General features: G+C 49.1%; 1 protein-coding gene and 1 long non-coding RNA gene across 6 annotated transcripts in view; one reads left to right on the plus strand and one right to left on the minus strand.

The window, feature by feature from the left end:
* Window positions 1-24,922, minus strand: part of NTF3 (neurotrophin 3) — a 76,754-nt gene that overhangs the window by 22,411 nt on the left and 29,421 nt on the right. The window contains exon 1 of one of the 5 annotated variants that reach the window (XM_061418168.1): window positions 6,008-6,684. The exons of the other annotated variants lie outside the window; for them this stretch is intronic. Coding sequence (XP_061274152.1) covers window positions 6,008-6,050 — 43 coding nt within the window. The 5' untranslated portion in view covers window positions 6,051-6,684. Of the gene's footprint in view, window positions 1-6,007; window positions 6,685-24,922 lie in introns of those variants that run through there. 5 annotated transcript variants of the gene reach the window in all.
* Window positions 1,289-23,881, plus strand: LOC133248273 (uncharacterized). The gene is made up of 3 exons (XR_009736650.1): window positions 1,289-1,728; window positions 22,982-23,092; window positions 23,454-23,881. It is a non-coding gene; the product is annotated as an uncharacterized LOC133248273 (long non-coding RNA).

Below are 24,922 nucleotides of genomic sequence, written 5' to 3' on the forward strand. Positions count from 1 at the left end.
TGGTCCCACTCTCTCCGTTTCCATCAGAATCCTCCTTGCATCAGGGCCTCCTTCCCAGTCTTATCATCAGCCAGCCTCTCTCTGCAGATTTCCTCTCCTCGGAAGACAAAGGCCGAGCACAGAGACACTGTCTGTTCAGTTCCAGATCATTTGCAACAAAGCAAATATGACAATGAAGGAAGTCACACTAATTTTTTGCATACCCAGTGCATATAAAACTTATGTTTACACTGTACTGTTAAGTCCACATAGTAGGCAGTAGTATTGTGTCTATGAAAAAAAAAAAACACATTCTAGACACAATGTTACTGCCTATTTCATCTAGAAAATCTAGATGAAGCAGACTTACATACAATCTAAAAAAAGGTACAGATGAACCTATTTGCAGGGCAGGAATAAAGACGCAGATGTAGAGAAGAGACTTGTGGACACAGAGGTGAAAGGGGAGAGTGGGATGAACTGAGAGAGCAGCATTGACGTATGTACACCACCATGTATCAATTAGAAAGCTAGTGGGAAGCCGATGTATAGCACAGGGCGCTCAGCTTGGCGCTCTGTAAAGACGGAGGAGGGTGGGATGGGGGGATGGGCAGGGAGGCTCAAGAGGGAGGGGATATATGTTTCCATGTAGCTGATTCACTTTGTTGTACAACACTGTAAAGCAACTAACTATACCCCAATTAATAAAAAATCCAAACAGCAAAAATTGTACATGCTTTAATTAGAAAAGTGAAAAGTGAAAGGGAAGTCGCTCAGTCGTGTCCAACCCTTTGCGACCCCACGGACTGCAGCCTACCAGGCTCCTCCGTCCATGGGATTTTCCAGGCAAGAGGACCGGAGTGGGGTGCCATTGCCTTCTCCGGAATTAGAAAATACCTTATTGCTAAAAAATGCTACCATCCGAGCCTTCAGTCACAGCAAAGATCACTGATCACAGATCACCATCACAAATACAGTAAGAAGACAGAATGACCCGAACGTGACACAGCGACATGAAGTGAGCAAATGCAATTGGAAAAAATGGCACTGATGGATTTGCTCGAAGTAGGGTCGCCTACAAACTGAAGGCCACAAACCTCCAATTTGTTAAAAAGAAAAAAGGTCTGGGAAGGGTGCTAAGGTACAGCACCATAAAACGAGGTGTGCCCATAACGCTCATGTGTTGCCAACTTAAACAAGGAAACGAACACAGTTCTCCCCTAAGCTGGCCCCAGCCCAGATCCATCTAGAAGCACCTGCGCCAGTTACCTCCATCCCCTTCACCTGCCATGGCCTCGGGCAGGGTCCCCTCCATCCATGCTCACCTCCAGGGCCCTCCCAGAACAGCCCTGGGCACCTCACTTGACAATCAGGCAGAAGTCTTGCAGCTCCTCCTTCTGTAGCCTCCCGGCCCACCTCCTCCAGCCTCTGTGAGTCTCCCATGGTTTCCAATCGTTACCAGTGTTCGTTCACCTTTGCACTCTTTCAGTGCTGTTTCCTCAAATCCTGTCTCTGGCTCGCCTATGTACCTCGGGCTGTGCCCCTGCTCATGTGGCGGTCACGTGCACGTTCACAGCCCCAGCACAGACCTCCCTCCTAAACTCCAAACCCGTAGATTCAACCTCCTCTTGGACATCCCTACTTGACTGTTTCAGGGGCATCTGAAGGGCAGTGTATCCCAAGCTGAAGTCACCATCACCCCACCCCCACCGCTCCTCTTCCTCTTCCAGCGCCTCTGCATGCTCTAGGGTAAGTAAGGGGATCAGCATTCACCAGAGATGATGCTTGAGTCCCTTGTCTTCCCTACACCACCCACCATAGCACGTGCACGCGTGCTAAGTCCTTTCAGCCGTGTCTGACTTTTTGTGACCCCGGGGACTGTAGCCGCCAGGCTCTTCTGTCCATGGGATTCTCCAGGCAGGAATCCTGGAGTGAGTTGCCATGCCCTCCTCCAGGGGAGCTTCCTGACTCGTAACACACTACTCTTCCATTTCAGTTGATTCTGCCTCATGACAATCCACACCTCTTTTCCCTACAGTCCACGCTCTCTCTCCTGCCGGAGTTATTCCCTTGGGTTCTTAGTTGGTTTCTGAGATCCTGCTTCCACCCTTTCCCAGACTCCTTCTCATTTCCTTTCCACACTGAAACTGAAGAATCTTTCTAAAGTGGAGGCTTACTGGGTCACTCCCAAGATGGAGAAATGAAATTTCTGTTCTCTTCTATTAATAAAGCCTTCACGGTGAAGCCCAACCTCCTCCACCTGGCACGAGGCCCTTCCTGGTCCCGCCTTGGGTACCACTCTCAACAGCAGGGGCTGAGATTCTACAAACCCACCAAGTGCTCTCACCTCTTCAAGGGTCCCTGATGACTCCCTGGCACAGTATCCCTCCCCCGCCCTTTAACTAGCTGGTCCTCTGACCTTGATCGTACACCATCTCCTTAAACTGCCTTTCAGCACATTGTTTTTTTTAAAAAATATATTTATTATTTTTGAATGTGCTGGGTCTTCATTGCTATGCACGGGCTTTCTCTAGGTGTGGTGTGCGGGCTTCTCATTGTAGTGGCTTCTCTTTCTGCAGAGCACGGGCTCTAGGCTTGTGGGCTCAGTAGTCGTGGCGTACAAGCTTAGTTGCCTCGCAGCACGTGGACTCTTCCTAGGCCGGGCATGGAACCCTCCTGTCAGGCTAGGGGCCCTGAGTGGCTCTAGATGACCACTGGCTTGCATGTGCCAGAGGGCAAGGCCCATCTCCCTCAGCCTTGCAGCCTCAGTGCCTAACACAGAGTCTGGAACAACGTGGGCTGCAGGGTGCCATGTGTGGATCAGAAAGAACTTACTCCCAGACAGGAGACAGACAAGCATCTGGGAAGAGCTGAGCAGGTAAAAGGCAAAGAGGAAGAAGCCTTAACTCGGTGACAGAAAGGTTCGGGGTCACGTCTTCAGCAAGAGCTCTGAGGGGGAGGGGAGGCTATATTTGAATCAAATGGGCCAGGATCTCTGCTGGATCCTCCCAGGAATACACACAGCTGACAAGTGGACCTCAGACACAGCGCTCGCTCCATCCAAAGACAAGTAACGCTGGAGAATTTTTTTTACCCTTAAAAAGTTCACTGTATAACAGGTCTGGGGTAAATTAACACAGCCGTTAGCATGGAAATCTGAGGTCACTGATCCCTGATCTTCTAGAACAGAAAGCAAAAGCCTACTTCTTTTTTTTTTAATCACTCTCACTTTACATTTTCTCGTTTTTTAATTGGAGGAAAATTGCTTTACAATGTCGTGTTGGCTTCTGCTGTACAACAACGCAAATCAGCCATAATTAAACATCGGTCACCTCCCTCTCGAGCCTCCCCGCCTTCCACCACCCCAGCCCTGGCGGTCAGCACAGAGCACCAGGCTGGGCTCCCTGTGCTATGCAGCAGCCTCCCACTAGCTGTCTGTTTGACTCACCTTACTGCATGTGTGTCAACGCCATTTTCTCAGTTCACCCTGCCCCCTCCTTCCTCCACTGTGTCCACAAGCCTGTTCTCTATATCCGCGTCTCCATTCCTCCCCTGAAATAGCTTCATCAGTACCATTGTTCTAGATTCTCTCTATATATATGCATTAATATATGATACTTGTTTTTCTCTTTCTGACTTACTTTACTCCATATAACAAAAAGCCTACTTCTGAGCCCAGCTCCTGGTCTCTGATCCCGCCACTTCCCACTGCCGTGGCTTTCCCCCTCAGCATTCCAGGAACCGGGGACCAGCAGGGAAAAGACAGGTGCAGATGAGAAAACAGACCAGTGATGAGAGTGAAGCCTTGAAAACCTGCCCAGTTGCTGGGCATCATGGAAGATCAGCACCTCCCCTCCCCCATCCCAGGCAGGTTCAAACGACAGGGGCAGATGAACTGACCAGAAAGGACAGAAAATAAGTAACCATGAAGCAGAAAAGTGAGGGTGGTGGCAGTTGCAGCTCCCAGTGTCACCATAACAGTTCCTAACATATACACTGTTCAGTATAGTTTTGAATTGATTGTTATGGTGGCTCCATGAGATATAAGGATCAATATTTATGTTTAAGAAAACGGAATCCTGGGAAGACGAAACGATTTGTCCAGTGGCAAAAAGCCACTCAGTGACAGAGCCAGACCTCCATCTCCACCCACTGACGCTTAATCTTTTTCCTAAATATTCCATCGGCCAAAAAGTTCCTTTGGATTTTTCTGTAAGATGCTATGGAAAACATCTGAATGAACTTTTTGGCCAATTCAATGCTCATGCCTGGGCTTCCCTGGTGGCTCAGTGGTAAAGAACCCACCTGCCAATGCAGGAGACGTGGGTTTGATCCCTAGGTCAGGAAGATCTCCTAGAGAAGGAAATGGCAACTCACTCCAGTATTCTTGCCTGGAAAACCCCATGGACAGAGGAGCCTGGAGGGCTATATAGTCCACGGGGTTGCAAAGAGTCAGACACAACTTAGCGACTGAATGACAATGGCAGTACTTACCCACACTCCACGCCTGATCCTCTCTTCCCCACCACACCAATCCCGAGCCCTCTTTTCATCCACATAGTCCTGGGATTCTAACCTATTACATGATATTAAAAACTAATTTCAAGTTATTCCCTCTTTAGTGCCTGATTCCATATAGATGGCACCCTGACTCTTAGCTAAATCACATCCCTCCTGCCAGGTGATGCTTTCTGGACCAGATCTCAGAGATCACATTTATCAAAATGAAACCAGGTGAACACTGACAATACGCAGACAGTGGTCCAGGCCCCCAACTCGGTTTTCCGTCTTGTACACAACGCATTCCTGTACCAGATTTGCGGGATCCATGCACCACATTGGGGAGTGAGGTCCCTCATTTCTCTTGAGCTTCCTACCACTAACCAAGACACAACCCACAGAATGCTAACACCCACTTTTTCCTTCCCCTAGAAAGCAGAGCCTTTCCCACCAAGAGGTCCAATTTTTAATTCTATAGAGCAGCAGTCCCCAAGGTTTTTGGCACCAGGCACTGGTTTCATGGAAGACAATGTTTCCAGGGACCGGGAGGAGAAGGGACGGTTTCAGGATGAACCAAGCACATTGCCTTTATCGTGCGCTTTATTTCTATTATTATTTCATCAGCTCCACCTCAGATCGGTGGCTTCCCTGATGGCTCAGATGGTAAAGAATCTGCCTGCAGTGCAGGAGACCTGAGTTGGATCCCTGGGTTGGGGAGGTCCACTGGAGAAGGGAATGGCAACCCACTCCAGTATTCTTGCCTGGAGAATCCCATGGACAGAGGAGCCTGGCGGGCTACAGTCCATGGGGTCACAAAGAGTTGGACACGACGTAAGCGACTGAGCACGCCTGCATGCACCTCAGATCATTAGGCATCAGATCCCAGAGGTCAGGGACCCCTGCTCTAGAGGAACAAATCCAAGTCTCATGCAAAGCTCTCCCCTTCTCTCCAATGCCTCTTTATGCAGACTTTCCGCTCTTTTTCACTGGCCCCCACCAGACCCCCTTCCATGTCCCCAAGAAGAGCTCCTGAGCAGTTCAGCCACAGAAGAAGAGCATGTAATAAGCAGCTGATACCAAAGCTGACCTTTCTGAAAGGCGTCTGGGAAGGGCGACAGCTCTCATTAGCTGTCTGCACCCCATACACCATACCCATCCCCTGCTGTCTTCCCCAAATCTTCATACTGCGACTTTCAATCTCTTTTATTTTTCTTTCTTTTTGTTTATTTGGGTCTTTTTTGTTTGTTTGTTTTTGGGGGGCTGTGCTGGGTCTTTGTTGGAGTATGCGGGCTTTCTCTAATTGAGATGAGAGGGTATAGTTGACCCCTGGCATGTGGGATCTTAGTTCTCTGATCAGGGATCGAACTCTTGTCCCCCGCATTGAGAGGCGGATTCTTAACCACAGGACCACCAGGGAAGTCCCTGGGCATGTTCTTGGTGGGTACAGAGCTCCCACAAGATCACACCTCTGTGGTTCAGGATGACCGACTAATTTCCATACACTATTGCACAAGTTTCCCAAACTCACACAGTGTGATGGATGAGGAGACCCAAAGAGAAAGGCGACTCATTCAAGTTCACTCCCTGGTGGGTGAATCCAGGTGTCCCGAACCCTCGAGAATGGCTGTTTGCAGAGGCCGTCTGCTCCACATTAATAGCCCGTGAAACAGTCTATAAAAACCAGAGGGAGTTTTAGTGCTTTCAAGTCTGTGAGTCTTCACACAGACTACACTGGTGGACAGACGGAACAACTATTTAAATATCCACTGCATAGTCACGGGGAGGAGAGGAGCCCGTGATGGAGGAAACGAACTTCAGTCTGCATTGCCAGAAGGAAGGGTGGGGACGGGAAGCGGCTCAGAGCAGGTGTTGACAACATGCCCAGCTTCTGTGAACACCAGCACTGGGAGACAGACACTGTGCATTTCAAAATAATAGTCTTTATCGGAAGTCATCTGGGTGACACGCTCATCTCACAGCCAGGCCTGCTGGGGAAGAAGCCTCCGGGCTGGGTGGCATGCCCACAGGGTGCTCGGGGCTTTGCATGGGAAGGGAAGACAAGGCTTCTGATCTCGCAGCCCTGCTGGACCAGGCGGGGTGGGCAGAGGCAGAAGGTAGGATGGTGTTGAAACGGCATCTCTGGTCCTGGGTTCCCCTTCTCCAGCCATCGTATCGGGGACCCTGGGGAAGGCAAGGCATGTTCTCAAGGGAGGGAGGGAAAGAGGAGGGCATAGCCCCTGCCCTGCAGCCAAGGGAGGGTGGGTGGGTGAAGGAGGTTTACCACCTGCACAAGTGGTCACTCGGGCACCAAGAAGAATGCCTGGGAAACACAGATGTCCTCACTTCCACCTCGGCATCCAGACTGTGGCAGAGGACTTAGGAATTAAACTTCAGGCTGAGGGTGTGTTTTCCTGCCGCAAAACTAGAATGCGCTAGACTTAGAAGCTGGGCATGCTGTCACATCTGCTTGGAGCCTGTGGCCCTTCATCCAGCTCCCCACTCTCAGCAGAAATAAGACAGAGGTCCTGTCCCCAATGAGGAATCATGTATGGATGTGAGAGTTGGACTATAAAGAAAGCTGAGTGCCAAAGAAGTGATGCTTTTGAACTGTGGTGTTGGAGAAGACCCTTGAGAGTCCCTTGGACAGTAAGGAGATCCAATCAGTTCATCCTAAAGGAAATCAATCCTGAATATTCATGGGAAAGACTGATGCTGAAACTCCAATATTTTGGCCACCTGATGCGAAGAGCAGACTTATGTGAAAAGACCCTGATGCTGGGAAAGACTGAAGGCGGGAGGAGAAGGGGACGTCAGAGGATGAGATGGTTGGATGGCATCACTGACTGAGTGGACATGAGTTTAAGTAAACCCTGGGAGTTGGTGATGGATAGGGAGGTCTGATGTGCTGCAGTCTATGGGTTCACAAAGAGTGAGACATGACTAAGTGAATGAACTGAACTGAACTGACCTGTCCCCAGTTCAGAGGAGGGGCACCATCCCAACCGTATGATTCTTCCTGTGAAAACTCTATGACTCAAGTCTCCCTTAAAATGAACTTGTGAATCAGTGACAATGCCAAAGGGAAATGAGGTTTTTAAATTCTGGTTTTTAAATACCGGCAAGCATGGGTGCTAAGTCGCTTCAGTTGTGTCTGACTCTTTGCAATGCTATGGATCACAGCCTGCCAGGCTCCTCTGTCCACGGGATTTTTCAGGCAAGAATACTGGAGTGGGTTGCCATGTCCTCCCCCAGTGGATCTTTCCAACTCAGGGACTGAATGGTCATCTCTTGCATCTTCTGCATTGGCAGGCAGGTTCTTTACCACTAGCGCCATCTGGGAAGCCCTTTAACTGCCGAGGATCTCACTAAATCAAAGACAGGGATAATTAAAAACATAATGGATGACTCGGGTCTAAAATTATCTCAAAATTGAGAGAAAAATTAAATGCAAGGTGCCAAAATTATTTTTACATTATTCTGGAATGTGAAAGAGGCATGCATTCAATAAGATTTGTGACCATAAAGGTAGGGCGGCCAGTGTTTCTACATTTTGCCTTGCTGGTCAGGGTTAGTTCTAGACTAGTTGTAAAACTCCATCTAATTCTAGGTTCTTGCATAACCCAGTGAACAGGCACGAGGTTCTCCTTGTCCTGTGCACTGTAAGAGAACCACTGCACTCGGGAACATTGCTGACCCCACCATGGTGAATCCTTCCTCTCTCCCCAGGACTCTATCCCCTCCAGCCCTTCCCCTCCTAAACTGGGTCCCTCTCCTCCCAGCCTGCTGTCTGAGAAGGCAACTCTGAGGTCCTTGTGCTCCGAGTCCTCCGAACTGTGGCTCTGAAAGGGTAAAGTGAAATTTTCAGAATTCAAGAAAATATTTCTCTCTTAAGTGCCTGCTTTGGCCAGGAAATCTATGACTTGCCGGAACTGTCTGTTACGGATTTACAACATCAATTTAGTAGTTCAGCTGACTTCTCTTTTCTAGGGGACCTCCACCTTCTTCTCTAAGGTGATGAGTGTTAATGACTCAATAGGTTTTGTTTTGGGTGGGGGGAAGGGCTTCACCATGACCTGAACAAGTCCTCTGCTTTGCTGTATCCTGGCATAAACAGGGCAGTGTAATTACTGGCTAGTAGAATTCAGTGTGGGCTTCTCTGGTGGCTCAGGGGTAAAGAATCCACCTATCAATGCAGGAGAAGCAGGTTCGATCCCTGGGTCGGGAAGATCCCCTGGAATAGGAAATGGCAACACACTCCAATATTCTTGCCTGGAGAATTCCACGAACAGAGGAGCCTGGCGGGCTACAGTCCATGGAGTTGCAAAGAGTCAAGACAGGACTGAGCAATTAAACAACAATAGTCTTCCGTGTGTGGGAGTTACTGAGATTCTGCCACTGATCTGCCAACCCTGGCCTCCTACCTGTGGGCTTCCCAGGGCTGCCTCATCTCTCTTCCTCCAGATAAAACAAAGGACTTAGAAAATGAACAAAGACCAAGGAGAAAATGCTCCGCAGTGTGGGTAAGGCGTGTGTCAAGCAGACAAATCGCCACCTCACTCTGCACAACTCCATTAGGTGCATGGGATTTACACTGGGAGATAAAAGAAGTCTGCCCGCAGTTTATAACTCCTTTGTGACCCAGATTTACATAACTGTTCTTAAAAAAATAAAGAGAGCCCCAAGGTTCTCACAATGCGCCCAGTGGAGGTGACGTGCGTTAAGATACTGACTTGGAGGAAGATGAAAAGAAATTACAGGCATGATGGAAAGCGTATCCTTCTCTCAATACACGGTATCCATACATTACATGTAATATATACACACATATAGGCATTTGAGTGTGTGTATATAAAACAGCCCGAGGGGTGGAGGCCAGAGCGTGAATTACATGAACAAATCAAGGCAGAGTTGATATCACTGAACAGACTGTGATTATGTTGATTGAAACCAGATTGAAAGAACCAGGGGAATTTGTTTGGGAACAGAGAACAGGACCAAAATATTCCCTCTGAGAGGAAATCTCATCAGAGGAAAATCTTGGTTGGGGGGGGCGGTGGGGGAGGTGGGCAGGGGTAGAAGGAGGGGGCAGATTTTGGAAGAGTGGGAAGCAAAGAGGCATTTTCTCCACTTTCACGGGGTATGGGGTACCTGGCATGATGGAGGCTGCAGAGAGGGTGGTGGACAAAGGAAGTCTGGGCGGTGTGGGAGGGGGAGGGCTGGAAACGCAGACAATTAGGACCAGCCATCTGTCCCTCCATGGCCTTGTGCGCTGGCAAATAAATTCACTCCAATTTGGTGATTGAACAGTGAAACATACCTCATCCCGAACTGTCGGAATTCAAGGATGGACATTCATCACGTGGAGGTTTGAAAGAAGCAAGATTAATGGACAGGTCTAGCAGGAAGCTTCAAAAGAATTTTTTTCGACAGAACATTTGGGGGAGGGGGTAAGAGGGAGGAGGAGGTAAGGGTCTGGCACTGGGCCAGTCCCTTGGAGAATTCAAAATTCTACCTTCCAAAGGAGGCAAGGCCCTAGTCAGTCATGACAGGTGACCACAGTCAGACCGGAGGACAGACTCCCTCAGATACGACACAGGGCCATGCTCACCTGGGGTACTGCCCCAAATACATGCTTAAAATGGGATGGTGACATTTAAGGAAAAATCCTTATGAGGAAGATTTCAGCTCTCAGAGGAACTTGGAAATCATTTAAGCCCGCAGACTTCATTTTACAGACGGATTAAAAAAAAGACCATTTTACAGATGAAAAAACCAAAGTCAAGGCGTTGCCAGCTGCCCAAGTTTATGGTGGTGTATAAGTTGGGGTCTATGACCCCACTTAGATGTTTCTATGCTTTTTTTTTTTTTTTTAGTTTTTTCCCCAAATTTTGTGCTGCTCTTGTGACAACTTTGCAACCCTCTATGAGTGAGTGAGTGAAGTCGCTCAGTCGTGTCCGACTCTTTGAGACCCCATGGACTGTAGCCTAACCAGGTTCCTCTGTCCATGGGATTTTCTGGGCACGAATCCTGGAGTGCGTTGCTATTTCTTCTCCAGGAGATCTTCCCAATCCAGGGATTGAACCCAGGTCTCCCGCATTGTAGGCAGACGCTTTACTGTCTGAGCCACCAGGGAAGATCCAACCCTCTATAGATCGATTAAATCATAACAGACACTCAAGGGAATACAGCATAAGAATAGACGAGTTAAATGCAGAGGAGACCCACCAGCACATGAAAGGCTGCTTCTTCCCAAGCATTAGGATGCTGACATTTGTAGAACAACAGTTTTCTCTTTGGCTGTGATACTGCTATACCCAACACCGGGAAGCACAGAAGACAAGGTCTGATGCCGATCACAGAACCCAAATCCAGGCTAGCCCTTCCCAATGCTCCATAAAGAAGAGCTGGTTCCCCCTGCTCCTGCAGCCCCGCTCAAGGACACAGAGGAAAAGTGCAGGGGTGGTCTGGTCCTGCTGCTCCTTCCCTGTCCCCACGCTTCCCATGGACTTGAACAAGTACAGAGAGTTCAAGTTCCCCTGTTCTATCCGAGGGCAGACAGAAGGCTGCCAGTCCTCCCGGGAAATCCCAACCTGCAGCCATTCTCCTCTGTTCATTTTGAAGTGGAGGAATTTCCATGGACAAGTTTGAACAAGAGATTCTACAAAGGAAACAAAAAAAAGGCAAATAACATTCCGATGAGCAGTCAGCGCTCTGTGGATAGGTCTCTCCACCGCATCTGAGTGGACTTAGAGCTCCTGTTTCTCCTCTCATCCCCTCTCCCAGATCCCCCTTGAGCACGTATGTGTGCACACACATCACTTCTGGAATGAACGGATGGCTAAGAAAGTCCTGATCAAAAGGAGAATTTGTCAGAAGAATTACGAGGGAATCAGAAGTTGTTGCAAAGACACCCCTGGGGCTGGCAGTGCATTCTTCAGGTGTCATCCTTGCAGGGTGGGTTCTGAGGCACAGAAGGGGCCGCAGGGAAGAATACCTGGAGCTGGCCTTACCATATGCATCTCACCTCTGGCCACAGCAGGACAGAGCTGGGCTAGACAGTCAGAAGAACATACATAAAAGCTCTAGTATCGACCCCTGCCTGGAGTGGGCTAGAGGCAGCTCAGTCTGGAGACTGGGGCATGACCTGGGATGACACCCACAGATCCCTGCCAGACCCTGCTTCTGGCTACCCTGGCTGGAAGATAGCCTGGGATGCTCAACATCCTTCAGGGAGACTGAGCCACGCTCGGTGGACAGACGGTTGAGTCAGGGACCTGCCTTTTAGTCCCAGCCCTGCCACTTATAAGTTAGATGGTCTTGAGCAACTTGAGTCATCTCAATAGGGAGTTAAGTTTCTTGGGACAAGGCTTCTTGAGCAGCCCCACCTGAGGCACAGTTCCTAATGTATAGATAAGCAGGAACGCCAGTGTGAACGACATAGCGGGCATTTGATGAAGCTGCTCTCTTGAGGATTTGCTTGATGGAGCGCTTACTGGGGCCACTGACCGGGGACTCATAGCAGTTCCACTTGGTGATCAGTGCAGAGTGGGCTTTGGGGCAAGAGAGTGGTCTGGGAGTTCAGATAGACCCACACTCAGAGTCTAGCTCTGCCATTTCCCCCGCCTGTCTGTAAGTAAATCACACTTTCGTAAGCCTCAGTTTTTCCAACCGTAAAATCAGGCTGACGACGCCTACCCCACAGAGCAGTTAGGGGAATCAATGAGGCATTGCATGACATACTTGCCGAGGGCACGCTGCCTGGCACATGGCAGGCGTGGGATAGAGTCTTTCCGTTCACTGAGGAAAATTCCTACCTTCAACTTAAATTCCCCCACTGGTAAACGGGGTGATCTGCTTTGCCTTCTTTCTGCCTCACGTGAATTCCATGCAGATTAAATAACATAAACACAGGTTGTCATGGCGTTACTGCCTTACAAGGCAGATGTAAGGAGCTGTCACTCTCAGCAGACAGGATTATCCCAGATCAAAGTGGTGGCAGCCGTCCTGCTCCTGGGACGGGCTCCAGCTGCGGTCCTCTGCCACCTTGAATCAGCTCTCCATGAAGCTCTCCCCAGCCTTCCCAGCCCATGTTGGCCTCCCCCAGCTCCAAGGTCCCAGGGCTCCGGGGGACGAGGATGCTTCTCGGTGGGGACGGGGGAGTGGGAATGAACTCACAGAGGAGTTGAGCTTTGCGTCTTGGGTCTTCCACTTGCTACTTCTGTGAGTTTGAAAATACGAATTCCTCTCTCAGAGCCTTGGTCTCCATATCCAAAAGAAAAGAGAGATAAACACCTGACCTGTCCATCTTAGGGAGCTCTTTCCAATCTCAGCTGATACAATGCGAGTTTTAAATGAAAACCTAAGAGAACGGTGCAGGTAGGAATCATGAATGAGGACATCACTTCATGTGGATGACCTGCCTGCTAATGAGATCGCCCACTGTGCACGTGCTCAGAAGTCGAAGTCTCATAATATTACAGCTTAGGGGGTCCTCCTAGATCCCCCACCTCTGGGATATAGAGGTCTATATCAAGCACATAGAGAAAAAAAACCAACAAATACTCAATACATCCAAATAAATACAATTACAGTAGCGACAGATTTCCTCTTCTTAGGCTCCAAAATCACTGCAGATGGTGACTGCAGCCATGGAATTGGAAGACGACTGCTTCTCGAAAGGAAAGCTATGACAAATCTAGACAGTGTATCAAAAAGCAAAGATATCACTTTGCCGACAAAGGTCCGTCTAGTCAAAGCTATGGTCTTTCCAGTAGTCATGCATGTATGTGAGAGTTGGCCCATAAAGAAGGCTGAGTGCTGAAGAATTGATGCTTTCTAACTGTAGCACCGGAGAAGGCAATGGCACCCCACTCCAGTACTCTTGCCTGGAAAATCCCAGGTACGGAGGAGCCTGGTAGGCTGCAGTCCAATGGGGTCGCTAAGAGTCGGAAACGACTGAGTGACTTCACTTTCACTTTTCACTTTCATGCGTTGGAGAAGGCAATGGCAACCCACTCCAGTGTTCTTCCCTGGAGAATCCCAGGGACGGGGGAACCTGGTGAGCTGCCATCTATGGAGTCACACAGAGTCAGACACGACTGAAGCGACTTAGCAGCAGCAGCAGCAACTGTAGCACTAGACGGCAAGGAGATCAAACCAGTCAATCCTAAAGAAAATCAACCCTGACTATTCATTGGAAGGACTGATGCTGAAGCTCCAATCCTTTGGCCACCTGATGAGAAAAGCCAACTCATTAGAAAAGACCCTGCTGATGGGAAAGATTGAAGGCAGAAGGAGAAGAGGGTGACAGAGGATGAGATGGCTGGATGGCATAACCGATTCAAAGGACATGAATTTGGGCAAACTCTGGGAGATGGTAAGGGACAGGGAGGCCTGGCATGTTGCAGTCCATGCAACACAGAGTCGGACACAAGGCGATTGGCCAACAATAGTCACTCTGAGTAGTGATGGCTGAGCACCTTCCTTTGACTGGAGCTCCCTAAACATGGGCCAGGGTCAAAGTCATCTAGGAGCAGTTAATCTACTCCAGGCTTGCCAAGGCAACATCATTAATGAATGTACCCAAGAATTTCCACTTAAAAAAAGACTCCTCCACGATGGCTCTGATAAGCACGAGGTCTGGCCTGCTGTTCCCTCCAGGTAGACGTGTCTGCCTCGAGAGCAGCAGGAGGCTCTACCCTACTCAACCCCACAAAACGCTGAGCTGGGGAAGTGGTCAGAGTCTGCTGAACTAAGCAGAAGTTCCAGGTTGATGGGTCTGCAATAAGGAGCCTGTTGGGATCTCATGTTGGGAAGGAGCATTCATGCTGATTACCTGTGTCAGAGCAGAAAACAGACCAAACCCAGAACTGGACTCCTGACTTCCTTGCAGAAATGGATGTCACTTTGTTTCTGCTGCTGCTGCTAAGTCACTTCAGTCGTGTCCGACTCCTAGCGACCCCATGGACTGCAGCCCACCAGGCTCCTCCATCCATGGGATTTTCCAGGCAAGAGTACTGGAGTGGCTTGCCATTGTCTTCTCCGCACTTTGTTTCTACCCCCATCTAAAAGAGGAAAGGTAGATGAAGGAGCGAAGGAAGGAACGAAGAAAGGAAAGATACTCCCAGAGCCTTTCCATTATCATCACAAAATCATAGATGTCAGACCTAGAATTGGTTAATTCATAAAATAGATGACTAATGAAAACTTACTGTAAAGCACAGGGAACTCTACTCAGTGCTTTGTGGTGACCTAAACTGGAAGGAAATCTAAAAAAGAGGGAATATATGTATACGTATAGCTCAGACAGTAAAGAATCTGCCTGCAATGGAAGAGACTTGGGTTTGAGCCCTGGGTGGGAACATTCCCTGGAGAAGGAAATAGCAACTCACTCCAGTATTCTTACCTGGAATATTCCATGCACAGAGGAGCTTGGCAGGTTATAGTCCATGGGGTTGCAAAGACTCAGACATGATTGAGCAACTAACACACACACACAGCTGATTCACTATGTTGTACAGTAGAAACTAACAAACATTGCAAACCAACTATACTCCAATAAAAATGTATAAAATAGTACTGAAGAAACAATATAATAATTTTTTTTTGGATACAAAATCTGGTCACTTAACGTATAAATTTCCCTTTTCCCCCTGAAAAGTGGATGACCCAAAGAAATCAATGTGCCATGTCTCTCAGGAATTCATTGCAATCTTCTGTTTTTCCTTAATGAAATCCACTGGACATATCTTCTTATTCAAACTTACATCAAATTAAAAAATGCTTCTGTAGGCAAACAATAACACAAGCAAAAACCTTCCTGATTTTGAGTGTAGAAACTGAAGCCCAGAGAAAGGCAGTGGCCTGACAAGTCCTCATAGCAGGTGTTGTTACTGTTGTTATTCAGTCATTCAATCGTGTCCAACTCTTTGCAACCCTATGGACTGTAGCACGCCAGGCTCCTCTGTCCTCTGCTGTCTTGTAGAGTTTGCTCAAATTCAAGTCCACTGAGTTGGTGATACTATCTAACCATCTCCTCCTCTGTTGCCCTCTTCTGCCTTCAGTCTTTCCCAGCATCAGGGTCTTTTCCAATGAGTTGGCTCTTTGCATCAGGTGGCCAAAGTATTGGAGCTTCAGCTTTGGTAGCAGTGTGGCATAATGGAAAGTGGACTGAGCCAGGACTGCGATTATTCAAGTACCCACAGACCTGCCAAGATCCCACATGGGACTTGTCCTAATGCCTTAGGAACGCACAAGATTTCTGCTTCTGAAACCCAACCTCCGCAAGATAGAGTCTTGTTTCTCAGGCCATGCTTCTTACATAAAGCTATCCTCACTACAGCCTGCACCCTTCAGGGCTCTTATCTCCACATCCTCACTCTGGTGGCTCCTCACTTCTACTGCCCCACCCTTGCCCCATCCCAGCCCATCCATCTACAGCTGATGCAGGACTGATCTCAAGGGGCTACATTTGCCACCTCCTCCACGAAGTCTTTGGGGATCTGCCTCCTTTGCACTCCCAGGGCATTTTCACGATTTTCTATTTTGCCATATCCTTTGTGTCATTGAGTTTTTAAGTTGTATAAAGGCAAAGACCATGTTTTACCCTTTTCAATGCCTCCCATATTGCCTTGCACACAGGCAGGTAGTCAATACCTATTTGTTGAATTACAATGAATCTTTCCCTGAGGCATTGATCTGGGTTCTGCCCCTTTCATTTCAGGCAAAAAAAAAAAAAAAAAAAAGGACATAAAGGCCTTGATTAATTTTTGGTATGAACTGCCCACATTTGAGTGGAAAGATAAACAAGGAAAAGTCCGAAGAGAATTTGAAGCCACATGGAAGAGATCTATTTTCACTGCAGATCAGTAGAACAGGAAGTAAAACGCACTATGTGTAATATGTATATAATGAGAAAGGCATTTGGAAGTCATTGACATCTCAAGATGTGTGAATTTATGACCCCAGGGGTTTGGTTTGCTCAAAGAATGTCCCCTGAGGCTGCTGCTCTGAAAAGAACGCCTCCCCAGTCTGAAGGTAGTGTCCAGTGCCAGTGTGACGACACGTTGGAGAAAGTGGCCCTCGGGACACCCCACACACCCCTCCTCAGTCTTCTGACCTTGGAATGGGTGAAGTACAGTAAAACCTCTTCCAAAAAAGCCTGTCCCCCCGCCTCCATGGGCCCCCAGTTCTCTGTTATCACCACCAGCTGGACCACTAGGACAATGAGCTGCACAAACATCTCAACCAAGATCCCTCGCAGGGCTTTCCTTAGTCATGGTGAAGTTGCCCTGCACAGCTAAGGTCTAATGCAGGCCTGGTATCCACACATGGCTATACATGCAGTATGTCAGGTCCCAACATGTGGGTGTGGACTCTGTCTTCCCAGGGTAGCAAGGGACCATTTTTTTAGTTTGTGAAAGGGAGATTTAATAAGAGTCTTAACACCGTGAAGTTAAAATGAGGCAGACACAGCCCCAGCTGGTCTCCATCTGCCTTCGCTGAGGACATTAAAAGTAGCAGCAAGGGTGAGAGAAGAACTATCTACTGTTATCCACGTGGGCGGGGTGTGCCACTGCAAATGTGGATTTGGTCACCCCTTGCTGAGCTGCTACAATGCACCAGGCTCTGTCCTAGACGACCACAAATGCTACGTCATGTGTTACCTTACTTATAACCCGTGGTTTCCCTGGTGGCTCAGATGGTAAAGAATCTGCCTGCAATGCAGGAGACCCAGATTCAATCCCTGGGTGGGGAAGATCCCCTGGAGAAGAGAATGGCTACCCACTCCAGTATTCCTGCCTGGAAAATTCTATGGACTGTAACAGGCAGGTTATAGTCCATGGTATTGCAAAGAGTCAGATGTGACTGAGTGACTAACACTTTCACTTCACTTATCCCTTACCTCAAACCTCTGTGATAACCATTGTTCTCTTACTAGAGAGGAAGAAATTGAAATTAGATAATCATTACGAATAATTAGGCATCAATGACTAGTAGGTTGGAGACTAGAATTCAGGCATTCTGACTCTAAGCCTACTATTCTTTCCAACAAAATAGAGATGCCAAATGGGTTTCAATCTAAGTTCCAAATCCAATTGATTGATATATGGCTCCCTGGAGACCTGTGCTGAGGATTAGAGGGCCTTGTGAAGCTCAGTGGGAGTGAGTGTTATAATTGATTAGGGATGTCTACTATGTGCCAAGATGTGACAGTGGAAAGGAGTGCTGTGATTGATTAGTGGTGTCTGCTGTGAGCAAAGAAGTGACAGTGAGAATGAGTGTTATGATTGATAATGATGTCTACTATGTGCAAAGAAGTGACAGGGAGAAGGAGTGCTGTGATTGATTAGTGATGTCTTGATTAGTGATGTCTGCTGTGAGCAAAGAAGTGACAGTGGGAAGGAGTGTTATGATTGATTAATGATGTCTACTATGTGCAAAGAAGTGACAGTGGGAAGGAGTGTTATGATTGATTAATGATGTCTACTATGTATAAAGAAATGACAGTGGGAAGGAGTGCTGTGGTTGATTAGTGATGCCTGCTATGGGCAAAGCAGAGAATGGTAGCACATGTGCTGAATTTGTCACCATCGCACTAAAGAACACTTCAGTGAAAGAACAGGTTACCCTGTTACAAAGTTTTGTCATAAATCTAATTCTCCACCATAGCCTTTAAAATGTTTCTGCACACATACCCTTCAAACATTTCCACCATTCTCTCAATTTTCTTTTCCCAGGTCTCCACATTTCTCTTTACATGACCAGCCCCCCAGATAAGTCTTGGATCAGCATGGCTTATGGACACAGATTTCCCTTTCCCGGGCTTCTTCCTGTATGCTGCCCCAGTTCAACCTTCCTCATTATCCAGAAAGGCCCTTTGGGGATGGAAAACATTCTCAACTCACAGAGGGGGGATGTTTTACATGACCCTTGACAACTATTCCCCAGGACGACTGTTACCAATGCAGGGCTGCAGCTGCCAGGACATGAGGGATGGAGGCTGAAAAGTGGGTGTGCAGATGGAGAAGGGGGAGGGGGTGGTGAGAAGGTAGGATCAGCCTCAGGGGCCAAAAGGCTGAACGTGGCCAGTGGAAAAGTGGCTTTCAGAGTTTAGGCGAAACAGCAGGGTCTGTTTTGAGCAGGGAGCTGATGAGGGCAGAGGGCAAGTTTAACAACCAATAGCCACACAGCCTAGGATGACTTACTGCCTGGTGCAGCTAACCATTAAAAAACATCAGGAGGAAAAGAGAAGGGGGAAACGGCTCTTCTTCATTTTAACGCCATTGTCTTAATCGCTGAAGTCACGTGGACATCACGCCGCGGGCAGAACTGACTGCAGCTGAGAACCGGGAGAAACCAGATCCCACCAGGGGCCCCTTTTAAAGCGATTAAACTCCTATCAGACCCAGCCGGACCCCCTGACAGCAAAGACGTCATGCTTGGAGCGGCAACCCTGGGAAATGCTCATTGGGCAAATCAAGACCTTAAAAAATAATTACGGTTCACACATCCTGAAGCAATAATGACTTCAAAACTGCCTTCACATGTGATTTATATATAAGCTTGAACCTTCTCCCCCATTCCCCTTCTGCTCACTCCACCCAAATCCAAGTGGTTAGAAAGTCAATATTCTTAGGTCTTGCTAAAAAGTCCAGATGGAAAAACCCTGGTCTGCATCAGGAGGAAAAGAACTGCTAACACCACCTGCCATTAAAATTCTTCTACACCCAATTGTGCATGAATGTGAGTATGTGTGTGTATTCCAAGAGGTTCAAAGGGAGAAAGAGAAAAATTAATTAAGCCTATGCCTCTCTGCCAAAGATTCAAATGGTCTCCAGGGCCTGCTTTTGAGGCAAAGAAATGTACTACTACAGGGCTGTTGGTTCTGATCCAGTTTACTGTAGAAAGAGGGGAGAATGAGGTTAAACCCGAACTGGGGCACTGGAATCCACCTTGCCCTCTCTTGTCGTCCCTGTGAAGGGGGCCCAGGTCGTGACCACTAAATGTGCATCTGCTTTGTGCCAGGCCCTGGCCCACGGGGAGGGAGAAAGGAACACAGAAAGCTGGAGAAATCCCTTGGATCATTGGCTTTGTGGTGACAAAAGAACACAATGGAGACAAGCTCTTGCTTTTGGGAGGTCCCAAGGCGGGACTGACAGGTGGGATCAGGAAAAGGAAAAAAGTCAGAGGATAAGCTGGCCCCTCAGGACAAACTGCAAATTGAAATGAGCATCTGGAACAACAAATATCTTTCAATGTCAGCCTTAAAGACGGAAACCAAGAGCTCATGCCTGCAAAGGAGAAAGAATTAGAGGCTGAGAAACAAAAGAGAGGGGGCTTCCCAGGTGGTGCTAGTGGTAAAGAATCTGCTGGCCAATGCAGGAGACGTAAAGAGACTCTGGTTCAATCCTTGGGTCAGGAAGATCCCCTGGAAGAGGGCATGGCAACCCACTCCAGTATTCTTGCCTGGAAAATCCCTTGGATAGAGGTGCCTGTCGGGCTACAATTCACAGGATTGCAAAGAGATGGACATGACTGAGCGATTTACCATACACACACATAAAAGAGAGAGAGAGAGAAAAAAAAAAAAAGATGGCCCCACAAAGCCCTAGCTGATGAAATCTGCTCTAGGGCCCCAGCCCCTTCTGGGAAACAACAGCTAAAGCATCTTGATAACCTGGGTCTGGGACATCAGCAGGGCTCTGTCTTCCACTCACGCTGCAACTGCAGGTGTAAAGAAATGGAAATGAAATTTCACAGCCAGGCAAAGATCCCAGACATATGCTCCTTCCTGAAGATAACTGAAATACGAAACAGCCACAAAGAGGATGGAATCACTTCTAAGACCTCTGGGAAATAGCCGCTTGCTGGGGTGTGAAAGGCAGGAACCAGCGCCTGGTGTCACTCAAGCCAGGGGATAACGGCAAAAGTCTTGGAGAGTGAAGAAAAGGCGCATCCTGAACAGGCCTGGGGGCTTCCCAGGGCCTCTAGTCAGATGCTCCTCCACCAGCAGGAACTGGCTGCCTCTGGGGAGCCTCCAAGAAATTTTACAGGGGTCAAGGAGGAAGGGCGTGGTCAGTCTCCATCCTCTGACTTCATCCCAACTGAGAATCCAGAAGAGGAAGCGAAGACGAATTCTAAGCACAGAAAGGATAAAGCCAATTTAGAGGGGAGCAAATGTGATTATGTACTCAGTCATGTCCATCTCTTTGGGACCCCATGGCCTAGAGCCCGCCAGGTTCCTCTGTCCATGGGATTTCCCAGGCAAGAATACTGGAGTGGGTTGCCATTTCCTTCTCCAGGAGATCTTCCTGACTCGGGAATTGAACCCGTGTCTCCTGCATTGGCAGGTGGATTCTTTACCACTGTGCCACCTAGGAGGTACTAAATCAAGTGCTAATTTCAGGGAGAAAGACACTGTAAGAGCAGTGCTCACCAGATGAGGAGTGGGGGGCATAAATCGAACCAGAAAACCCAAGCAAGAGCCTCACAGGCCACACCTACTTCCCAGCTCTCAGGCTGATGGGATGTTCTGAGAATGCCAAGAGCCCAATCAGAAAAATGAGCACCATTTCACCAAAGAGAGGAAGGGTTTGGGCATGTCCACGTGTGCGGGCACAACACCTGTATGTACCTGTGTGTGTATATGTGTGTACGTTCCTTTTGCTACATCATTGGCCACAGAGAAAGAAGGAACCAGTCTGTCTACTGCCAAAATCATTTCAGAGCTTAAGTCTTTCACAAAAAGGAATAAGCTCCTTGTGGGAAGGGATTAAACCTCATTCAGTTTTTCACCTGCCTGTGTGTATGGAGGCACTGTTCCCAGAGTGAATGGCCTTAGTCCCCTGTGCTGGGAATTTCTAATGCCAGCCTGAGGAAGTTGGTGCCTAAATCCCAGGCCTGCTCTCTGATCCCTTTCCAGTTTCTGCCGGGCAAACACCCTTCATTCACTCATCCTTCTTTTGACAACTGTGTATTGAGTGTTCATTTGAAGTCAGGCCCTGGGTTTGGCATGGATGGAAATGATGCTATGAAGATTTCCTGCCCTCGGGGAGTCTGTAGTCTAGGAAGAAAAGTGTGGAACCAGGAGTCAGAATAAGAAACCTGGGGTGTTGGGGAAAGTCAAGGGTGCTTTGGGAGCAGGGAGCCCTTGTGAAAAACTGGCGATTAGGGACAACCTCCCAGAGGATGGGATGCTGAAGCCAACAGCAGAGCAAGAGCAATGGGGGCGGCAGGTGGAGAGACTATTCCAGGTGGCAGGAACCAAAGCTCAAGTCCCGAGGCTCAGAGGCAAGATGGTGTGTGGCATGTCCTCAGAAACCATTGTACAATCCAGGAAGGCTGGAGGAGAGAGAGGTGGCAAGGGAGGCGGGGAGGGGAGAGGATCGAAGCAGGAGAGAAGGAAGTACAGAGAGGATGCAGGTTATGTCAAAGGAAAATGTGATAATATTTCAGGTAGGAAAAATGACCTGAGTGGGGGTGAGAGATGAAGGTGGTTTTGATCAGGGTCGTGGCGGTAGAGATAAAGGGTTTAGTTGAACTCAAGAGCCACCTCTGAGGTTAGAATTCCAATGATGTGGAGGCTGCCTGATTGTGGGGACCAGCAGTGGGGCGAGGTGAGGATGGCACCCAGGTTCTGTGTGGCCAAACGGGGCAGCGGGTGGTTTCACTGACTAAGGTGGGGAACCACGGGGCACACTCCCTGGCAGGAGAGCAGTTTGTGGCCCAGAGTGAACCCGTGTGGAGTCGGGACACACTGAGCTTTTGGTGCCCACAAGACATCTGGGTGGGGTATCTACTGGGCAGCAGGGCAGATGGGTCTGCAGCTCATGATACAGTCCCTGTATGCTCGGCAGTCAGCCCCACACAGATACGACACCACTGGAATACCTGACATTGGAAAGGAGAGAGTAGAGATGGCAGAGTCCAAGGCAGAGGAGAAGCCAGCTAAGAATAGTGGGAAGAGATTGTCAGAGGCAGGGCAGAGAGCAGGACCATGTGGGAAAGCCAGGCAAGAGAGCATTTCAGGAAGATGGCAATGAGGTAAGGGTGCTCAGAAGCTGAGCAGGAGGCCGGCCTCAATGGCTTCAGTGACGAGGCCATGGGTGGAGGAGGCTCTGGGGCATGTGGGGGGGGGCTGGGCTGCAAGGTGCCTGAGCCTTGCAGGGACACTGCAGAGATGGTATCTCATGAGAGAAGTTTGGTCGTGAGGAAGACAGAGGGTCAAGAAAGGGAGGCCTCCCAGGATGGCGAGAGGGACACCACTTAGCCTCTGGATCACACACCCCTGGGTCTTCCTGACAATGACACTCAAGGCTGGATTAGGTCAGTTTCCATCTTCTGACTGTGCCTACGTCACATCCTATTATGCCACGGATGTGCACAGCGCCTGTCCTCGCTGGAGTTCAGAACACGTTCTCATTATTAATACTGCCTCCTGGCTCCCATTCCATGCCAGTGGAGCTAAGGCAGCAAGATGATCACTCTTCCCATCTTGCAGGTGAGCAAACCCAGGCAGAGCTGGACACCACTTGGCGACTAAACAACAAACAACTTTCTGGGCTTCAGCGGTAAAGAACCAGCCTGCAATGCAAGAGATGTGGCAGGAACGGTGGGTTTGATTCTTGGGTTGGGAAGATCCCCTGAAGAAGGAAATGGCTAACCCACTCCAATATTCTTGCTTGGGAAATCCTATGGACAGCCCATGGGGTAGCAAAAGAATTGGACACCACTTAGCGATTAAACAGCAACATACCCAGGCAGTGGAGACCTGTGGGTGGCAGGGCTGGAAGGCAGCTCCGTTCCACTGCCCCCGCCCCCTAGCCTCCCCCCTACACCCATCCCTCAGATCAGCAGCCTCAGGGATGCCCGAAACATTCAGCTACTAACAGAGTCATCTGAGGACTCGGGGGGAACTTGGGCTCAAATCACTTGACCTAAAGGAACTCACTCTGTTTCCCGGTCTGTTCCAGGAAGCCTGGTAAAACTCCTGGTGAATGTCAGAAACTGAATCTGGTCCCCATCAACCCATCTGTGTGGAGCTGCTGAAAGGGAATCACACACAGTCCTCTCCTCCGACAGCCAGACGCTTAATTAGCACAACAATGCTGGGGCTCGGACCCTGAATCACCACTCCAAGAGGGAGGGGTGGGGATGGGCTCCCAGAGCTTCCAGACCAACGCCAAAGCAGAAGGACCACATCTGCTCAGAGTTCGAGCTCTCTGAACAGCATGCACAACCCCGCCTGGGGCAGATGGGTGCCCTTCATCCCCGCAGCAGGGAGATGTGGATTCAATAATGCTGGGCAGGCTCCACCCGGGGCTGGAGAGGTCAAGGTTCCCTGTACATTTCTAGAATGAGTTTGTTGCAACATCACAAAAGGAGAATATCTTCATTCGTTCTTGACTTGTTTAATCAATGTGGGTCTAGGGGATTCTCAAAAAGGGCTGGTACTGCCCCTCTAAAGGGCTTCCCAAGTGGTGGTAAAGAACCCACCTGCCAATGCAGGAGACTTAAGAGATGCAGGTTTGACCCCTGGGAAGATCCCCTGGAGGAGGGCATGGCAACCCACTCCAGTATTCTTGCCTGGAGAACCCCATGAACAGAGGAGCTTGGTGGGCTACAGTCCATGGGGTGGCAAAGAGTCTGACACAACTGAAGCGACAGCATGCACGCACACATGCACTGCCCCTCTAAAGGCCATCGTGAAAGGGGGGCAGGTATTCCTGGTTGTCATGGTGACTGACCCGGAAGAGGCGATTGGCAGTTACAATGCCTGCAGTGCATCTCACCCTCTTGAGAGCCGTCCTGTGCAAATGATCACAGCTGCCCTGCTAAGAAAAAGGCAGCTCTACCTGAAGACCTGAGCCCACCTAGTGACTGTGGAATTCGCAAGGTGCTTGAAGGAAGTTATCATTGATCACTGATAAGCTAATAGCTTGTCTGCCCTCGGCCACCCTCTTTTCCTCCACTGACCTCCGGCCACCCTCTTTTCCTCCACTGACCTCCACAACAATGAGCCTTATCCGGCCTGGGGTGGGTCACTGTGATCTCCAGCTTCACACCTGACCCCTGATCTCCAGCCTCTTGCCTGTCCACATCTCTGTCAGCAGAGTGCTCCCAAATTAGCTGGGGCGTGCTCTGAGGGAGACTTCCCTTCTCTGAGCCACGCCCACCCTCCCCTTCCTCATCATCCCCTTAAATGTAGACTTGGGCCTCCACTGTCCAGGGCACAAGCAGGCAGGCAGGCTAAACCAGATGGCATGAACAAGGCTTGGGGCTCCTTTAAACATGGGGGAGTGTGTATGTCCGCGTTTTGTGAGTCTGTGTGTGTGTGTGTGTATGGTGTTAAGGTGATTGTGAGTGATCACAACCCAAAGGTCATGTCACTGGGAGGGCAGCACTCCAAGTGTCCGAGCCTGACTCCACCACGGGTCCAGCC

This window comes from Bos javanicus, chromosome 5 (assembly GCF_032452875.1).
Source record: "Bos javanicus breed banteng chromosome 5, ARS-OSU_banteng_1.0, whole genome shotgun sequence".
Lineage (NCBI taxonomy): Eukaryota > Metazoa > Chordata > Mammalia > Artiodactyla > Bovidae > Bos > Bos javanicus.